The sequence below is a fragment of the Lepisma saccharinum genome, chromosome 3 (genome assembly GCF_977018435.1).
Source record: "Lepisma saccharinum chromosome 3, izLepSacc3.1, whole genome shotgun sequence".
Taxonomy (NCBI): Eukaryota; Metazoa; Arthropoda; class Insecta; order Zygentoma; family Lepismatidae; genus Lepisma; species Lepisma saccharinum.
The window spans coordinates 73,091,142-73,099,316 of NC_139231.1; the positions used below are offsets into that span (position 1 = coordinate 73,091,142).

An 8,175-nucleotide genomic window follows, 5' to 3' on the forward strand; every position below is an offset into this window, starting at 1 on the left:
TCTATTATGAGAAACATTCTCTCTGACAGACGACTATCAATGAATGTTGAGAACTTAAAAAACACCTTGTAGTTAGTTATGTGCAATCAAGATGGAAAAATTGAAATGCTCTTCCCAATGTAGATCTTAACATTTTGCCAGAAATTATAGATAAAAGTAAGCGACTTCCAAATGTGCCTTTTTTCGGTTTATTTTGCCTTTTTTTTCATTTTAGTGCCTATTTTCCACATTATAAATGCCTTTTTGCCTGCCTATTTTAATGAAAATAAATGCCTGAACTTCCGGGCTCTACTAATAACATAGAAAAATAAACTCTTTGTATACAATCTAACACCTGACGTCCGGAATCACATTGAGATGTTTCTTCTTGTATTACGCATGCTATTTATTTATTAATTTTATTTAACTTTCCTTTCCAAATTAATGTCATTTCGGGACTGCAAATCACTCCACAAATATAATTGTTTCCATCAATTCACGCACCGCCTTTCAAGACAAACAAATGTACAGAATATATTCCAAAAACTAACTAAGCCGCATTACTTTCATAAGAAAATTAGCAGCCATACTGATAGCACTTCCATCTATGTTGTCATCGGTCTGGGGAACCAGTTTCTTGGGTCGTTTTCCACTATGTTATTCAAGGTGCTGTAGTTACGCCCCTGAACCTGATGTATATTTGTCTCGTGTTGCATCAGAAACTTTCGAATAAAAGAAATGGTCACCAGGTGTCCTAAGGTCGAATCCCGGTCTTGGCATGGATGTTCTTTGTGATGTTCTTTCATCAATTTCATCACATCACCACTCACCTTCATCTCCGCGATTAGCCAAAGCTGGCAGAAAAGTGAAGTAAAATCGACCAATCATCGCTTTTGCAGTTCTTTTTCTTCTTTGTTATTTTCTTCTAACGCCAGTGCTAAACATCCAAGTCTGTCATTGAAAATATCTTAACATTGTAGTTAGCACAATTGGCAGGCTGGGGTGTAAGGGGTGACCTTCCACATAGTACACCCAAAATGTCAACCTCACTTCCACGTTAGTACACCCTGGACTGAAGACTAACGAGGCTCTGGCGACTGGCCCCATGGCCAGTATCATTTTGTTTGTATTGTCCTGTTCTTTTGTCCTTGTGTGTGTTGAGTGCCCCTTTACAGTCTCAGCTTTTAACGAAAGTCAGAAGATTTCAATATTTTATGATTTTAGTTCTGCAACATTAGAGTTGTTATTTGTAACGATAAGGGGCTGGACCCCGTAGAATGTGACGGGTGCAAAATAGCCTTAGTGCTGACGCACCCAACATTTTCAATTCAAATTTAAAAAAAAATTGGCAGGCTCTTTATACAAGATTGGTGAAGCTTGACCGCTAGTGTGCATAACCCCCTACTGTGAGCGGACCGTAAGAGTGTAGATGTGAATCGAGTCTCGAGCAATGCCCAACGCATTGCTTGATGTGCATATTGCATATTATACAATGCGTTCATTTTGGCTCGAGGCCGAGATAGCGCGTGACAGTAGAACGACGAGGCATGTCGCAGATGCCGGCATTTTCGTCCCGCTTATTTTTATTTTTTTATTAGGCTCGACTCCTTGCAGACTGGTTTTTTCCAAATCTCTTGCATGACTGTTCGCAACGGCCTCGCTTTTCCCAACGATGTGCGTCTACGCGTAGACATAAACGCAAACATAAGGCTACCAGACGTTCCGATTTAGACGGAGCAAATCTTTATTTTCAGTCACTGTCCCGACTTTTTCGGCTTGCAAGGGTTGGTAAAAACGTCCCGATTTTTTATCAGCACTCGTTCAGGCAAGCTGCTTTTCATTAGAAGAATCACTTCTAACACCCAGCACTAAATTTATTATGAAATGTAGTTTGTTCAAAAGTTTCAGGTAAAAATACAGAACTACGTTTATGCTGTAGTTGTTTAAAACAGTTTTATGCATATTTGGTTTTAGTTTATTATTTGTTAAAATGCCTAAATTTTCGTAATTTTTAAAAAATATCATTTCAGTGGGTGAGTTTTGAACGCAACACCCTACGAACCAAAAGTCCCCAGGTTCGAATCTTGGGAGTTTGTCCTATCATCCATTTCATCAGTTTGTTCATAATCTTTGTCTCAATTTGCCGACGACATAGAAAAACAATGTACAATAACGAACATAGGTATCGAGTTCGTGCATAGTTTACAGCATCCGCGGCAAAGGAGGAGTGAAATTCATTACAATTTATAACACGGAAGTAAAATGTCGACAAATTGATGAGTTTACAGGGGAAAAGTCCCGATTTTATGTTGCAGCCATACCTAGACCAACACATGCATGGTTAACATTAGCGGGCATTGTGGACGTGAAGTAGGTATTATGCATTAGCAATGGGGGAACTATCTTGCACTCTACAACTACGAACAATATCGTCCGTGCTTGCTAAGTAACAAATACAAACACAATGTACTCGTATAACGCGCTCTCGTCATTGTGGAAGGGGGGAGGGGTCAGGGGCGGTTTAAGGGTAGGGCGCCAAATCCGGTTGTCCCCCTTGATTTGATTTTTGCCACTTTTGAATAATCGCGACGATGGTTGATGATATGATGAAGTTGAGGAAGGGACACTTACAAAGAACACCCATGTCCAGGCCGGGATCCCTGGCGTCATAGCGCGCTGTGCTGTCGACGGGTGCCCCCTTCATTAGCGCAAAACCTTATTTCTGATTATATAAGCTTGGCTATTTGTTTTGTGTTTGAGTTTATTTTTTAAGTCCACTTTATGAACAGGATGGTTAATCGGGAATGGACCTGCAGATTAAAGTGTGATCGGAACCACTATGTGCCTCCACCGGGTGCGTGGCTATTTGTTTTAGAGAGAGAGTTGGATTTCATTGAAGTTACTATACTGCATAATATAACGTGTGTTACAAAATCATTTAAGCTAAGAGATCATTTTTATTTTGATATTTTGTCTCGCGATTGCCAGATGCTATTCTCCCAAGCTTATGCTAGAAACGGAATGCAATATTTTTTTTTGTTGTTGTAAATAAGATTATTTTCAGCTGCACTGTAAAAAGTTAACCGGAGAAATGACGCTCTAAGAACTCCTGAGACTTTATCGAGTCAAATTTCCGCAAAAAATGTATCGATTATTGTATGTTAACGAGTGACATAAACACTGAAATATTTTACTTAAAAACGAAAAGACCATAATTTTCACTAGGTCACAGTCCGCGGAAAAAATACAGGTTGTTCCAAAATGATCTTTAAAACTCTGACCTTCCATAAAACCTAAACGAAATTAGATAGCGAAGTTCTGTTATTTGTACGTGTAACAGCAACTCGTAAAGTTCCATTTGTACTTAAAAGTACTTTGTCTTCGTGAGATCCTTGATGAAACCTTTCCCGATAGATGGATTCAGGGCCGCCGTTAGGGGTGTGCGACGCGTGCCACCGCACAGGGTCTCGCGCTTTGAGGTGCCTCGCACTTGCAAATCAGTTATTTGCTCATTTTTTGTGCAAGCGGGATTGCACTCGAATAGAAGGAAGGGAAACATAATTGTTGTGAAAAGAAAAATTGCGTCATAACATAGTTGAATTTCTGGTAAGGGACAATTCTGTCCTTTTTCTTGTCAAGCCACCAGTGAAAATTTGCCGACAAGGAACAATGACCCATTTATGACGCCAACTTTCCCTGATTTCCATCCTAAAGTATCCGATAACATATTTGTTTTCTTTACTTTTCATTGAATTTTGAGACTGTAGTGAATTTGCAATAACAATATATGTTAAGTATTTTTGATACAAACATTTGGAACACTATATTTATGAAGTAGCTACTTTGTTTATGATTTCAGTAATTTTGGATATGTCTAAGTATGTCAAAATAAGATACGAATGCAGGCTATGTCAGATTACTTACTTAATTCGAAGCACCAGCTTCCAATAAACTCGTAAAAAAAAAAAAAAACTCACACATACTATTACTTTTAAGCGCGGTGTTCCCCGGAGCGCGAGTCCTCGGATGAATGCTTAAGTTGCCACCCCCTAGGGCCGGCTCTGGCTGTCATGGTCCCCTTTCCGTATTTAGTGCGTTTTCTGGCAGAAAAAATACATATCAACAACAAGGGTAAATTTACAGTACATGGCTGCGAACACACAGGATAAAATGTTTTCTTTCTAGGGCTTGTATTGCTAAAATAAGATCTCAATCAGCAGTCAAGAAAAACTGGTTGCCAAATTTTAAATTTTATTCGTGCTAAACAGTGATACTGCGAACGCACGCTCGTGCTTAACAATAGATGATGATTACACAATTCCAATAACCAGATTGGCATTAGAGAAAAATTTTACGAGAAACGGATGTTATCGATATTTTAACATTACATAATACGAGTACAAGGGCCTCGCGGATATAGTTCGCACAGGGCCTCGCGTTCCCTAACGGCGACCCTGGATGGATTGGATGGATAAGTGGCATGTTGATCAAATGGGAATGGTGGTGGTCATAACACCCCTTTTGATCCAGTATTCCTAATAAAAAAATGTCAAAGGCAGGGAAATATGTCAATCCTCATTGTGCCTACTAAAAATGGCCTCCCCGATGGCGCAGTGGTAGCGTCATTGCCTTGTAATCAAGGGGTCCCGGGTTCGATAGCCGGTGGAGGCACAAGTGGTTCGGATCCCACTTTAAACTGTAGGTCCAGTCCCGATTAGCCTTACTGTGCATAAAGTGGACTTAAAACAGCAAATCAAATCAAACCTACTAAAAATAAAGTCCTGGTCACGCTGTTGAATAGAATGGCCCAATTTCTTGGCTTTCAAGTTCACCGGACCTCCCCACGCAGTGGTGTTACGTTAAGGATATTGTGTACCGCACAAAAGGTTAGGAATTTGGATGAAACACGATTACAGCTACCAACCACCGCAAGAATTCCTGAGAACATGCATGCCGGAAAGAACATGGCAGGAAGTCAAATACAGACCCGACGTTAATCGTGCAACCAGAGTTGCTTATGTGCAGTTCTACTTTCACAACAAACTTTGAAACTTGCTCTCTTGGCAATCTTGTAGTCTGTTTCTGTTTCATTGCGGATAAAAGTTGTAAAGATAATTTAGAACGCCCTGTACTTGAACAGTTTACTTTGATAATGTGGCAAACATTGATGAGTAATTTTAGAGGAACCGTACCAAAGCTAGACTACATGTGGCACAATCTCGTCTCGTTTCTGGCTCATTTTCGATTTGTAAGTGCCTGCTTCTTGTTCTCGCTTGGATATCTCGACTCCAATCTCGATTTTGTCTCGCTTACGAAGGGCAACTATCCACCAAACATAAGTTTTGGATAACCACTTCCTTGATATGGATGTGTTTGACTAAGTCGCATAAAAAAATGCGATTTTTTCATACAGTCTAGTAGACTAAATTCTCAAACAAGATTAGAGTCTTGTCTTGGACAATAAATATCGGTTTTCTCTCGACAAGTTTCAGGGAGCCTGGACTTTTTCCCATCTCCAATTTTAAATGGTAGTGTCTCCGATCTTTTAGATACTGTGATTTTTCTGGTTTCGATAGCTCCTTAGTCGTGATTAACATAGAGAGGTAAAAGTGACGTAAAAATAATAAATATAGAAATAGGAATGTCTTTCTTTGTGCCTAACTACTACGAAACTTTTTAAAGCAGGCTCATCTGGCACTGAGAGAGAGAGAGAAAAAAATTCCAGACCTTCAGAGAGTAAATTTGGTGTTCAACTAGCGTATCGGAAGCTTCTTCCTAATTTCTTTAGAATGATGATAAATCACAGATTTATCTTAATAGAACTTCTGCTTCTTGATCACAATATTATTATGTGTAGATTTGTTTGAATTAAGCAAGAAACAATTTTACATTAATTTATTTTTACATTTAGTACAAGGTCAGAAATCGATATAAATTATAATGATTGGTATGTGCAAAACTTTTAGTCCTATTGGATATGCTTATTGCACAACGTGTGTCAAAGCAGATCCTCTGAGATTGGTCTTGAATTTTTTATTCATGCCAGCACTTCAGCTATTTACTTCTTCTTCTTCTTGCCGCCTTTCTTACCCTTTCCTCCTTTAGCAGGTTTTGCCACCTTTTCTATGAAGTCATTTGGAGAACATTGAATTTCTTCGTGGACAGTTGTAAACTTATCTAGGATAGGTTCGGCAGGTGGCTCCCTGTAAGGTCGAAGTTCCAGTTCGAAGTGAGTTTTCGAGTTAGGTGTATCCAGAGTTTTAGACAAGCGAAATGTAACATCTTTGCTGTCCTGAGGTTGCATAAATATTCCCTTTCCTGGCGCACGTTTTGGATCCATCGACACGGAATATGCTCCCGTGTTCAACTGCAGGTTGAAGGGACTCTTTCCTCCTTCTCCGCCTTGTAGATTTTTGGGACATATTTCATAAACCTTTGTGCCTGGTGCAGCTCCTTCTTTTTCGTTGAGGTCCAGTTTTTCCCGATCCACTTGCACCGAGGGTATTCCACTAACTGCAATCTTGGGTTTCTGAAAACCACGAGCATCTTTTCCTTGTTTAGGAAATTCGAACACAATGTCCTTCCCTTGAGCGGACACCATCGGTGGTGGCTTGCATCCACAATCAGCAGAGCCTTCACTTTCGTCATCCTCTGAAGATTCCGCACAAGGGCAATCACTTTCGTCGTCAAGCTTTAGTTCTTTCTCTATGCGAATCGTTAAAGCATGTCCGCCAAGGACTGCGGTGATGACTTCGCATTTCTTCTGCTTCTCCTTAGCTTCGCTTGACGCTAGCATCGCACTGGGCTGGCTGTCAGAACCGAGTTCTCTACACTGAAACGCAGGATCGTCTTCGTTGCCCTTGAACAAAAAGCATTTATCGTTCGAAAGTTCGAACTGAGTGACGATCAGCTTAGAGAAGCAAGATAACCTGAAGAGTATTTCAATCCAACCTACTCGTCTTTCTTTGCTTGCGTTGTTGAACAAATTGAAACGATCTCTCACTGCATGAGACGCAGGCGACTTCTGCGGATCCTTCCTTGCCTCGTGTACGACATTTGCCAAGCTAGCATTCAACTGGAAGGTGTTTTCTCCAACTGGAATAATTTCAGGTAGAACGCTTGGTGGGGCCTTCTTGCCCACCACTACGGAAACAGGGCCGTTTTTTATGGATTCTATCAACTTATCGCCACTCATTGCAAACAAGCAAGATTTGCCACGGTGAAAGCCGAATATTGTTCCTCCAGGCTCTTCTTGGGGTGGTGGAGGATTTCTTTCCCCTTTTCCATCTTTACGCAAGTCGTTAACCTCCATTGGAGCAAAGGTCATGAATTGTAATCTAACACATTTTGTAATGTACATTTTTTCGTTGGCTTGAATATCTTCAAGTACGTCTGCACACAGGAACAGTTTTTCTATGAGAAATTCCAGCAAGAAGAGCTGGTCCTCATCGTCTTCAACCTTAACTTGCTGATCCATTGTGTCTCTCAAAGATTACAATTTAGTTCGATTCCACCCACAAGTTTGAAAATTATCAACCTACCATAGATGTTTCATTCGAGTGGATGATGGTGAAATTGCTGTCTTCTAGCTTTATAAATTTAATGCATATTTCAAATTTGTTACACTAATATTTCCCATAAAATGATCTCAAGGAGTCTTGCTTGACAGTAAAAATTTGATTAAAAATACTATTAAATTTTGACGAAACACACTTACTACTATTTTGAAACTGTCACGATGTGGAGGATGGATACTTTCCTAATATCAAGGCCAGGCCGTAACTTTAGGTTTGGCGTCGATCGGAAGAGTAACTTTAGCCAGCAATTATCATACTACAAACAAGCACATTCTTCTAGACATCGTGTTAATGCTAATACTATAGCATAATATTGATTAAGTTTTGTCTTCTAGTTCTATACATATTTTGAATAGAAATCTTTCTGTAATTCTACTTTAATGTTATGATAAGTATAAGTAATAATCCGAAGGGAATGTATTTAAAACATGGAAACAAACCTACGGTTTCATATTTTAAATTGCTTGAAAGTATTAAAAGCTATTATGTGCCAGGGACGTAGCTAAGTTGATCAGTTTGGGGGGCCAAAATGTCAGAATTTTCTCAAACAAACATTAAGAAAATTAACAACATTATGTTTAGATTTTTAGAATCCTGCAGTACTTTTAAAACACACTGT

General features: G+C 39.6%; 1 protein-coding gene across 1 annotated transcript; it reads right to left on the minus strand.

The window, feature by feature from the left end:
* Positions 1-5,859: 5,859 nt before the first annotated feature.
* On the minus strand, positions 5,860-7,726 carry LOC145985847 (uncharacterized). The gene has a single exon (XM_083119946.1). The coding sequence runs from the start codon at positions 7,454-7,456 to the stop codon at positions 6,038-6,040; it is 1,419 nt and encodes a 472-aa protein (XP_082976072.1). The 5' UTR covers positions 7,457-7,726; the 3' UTR covers positions 5,860-6,037.
* Between the last annotated feature and the right edge of the window lie 449 nt (positions 7,727-8,175).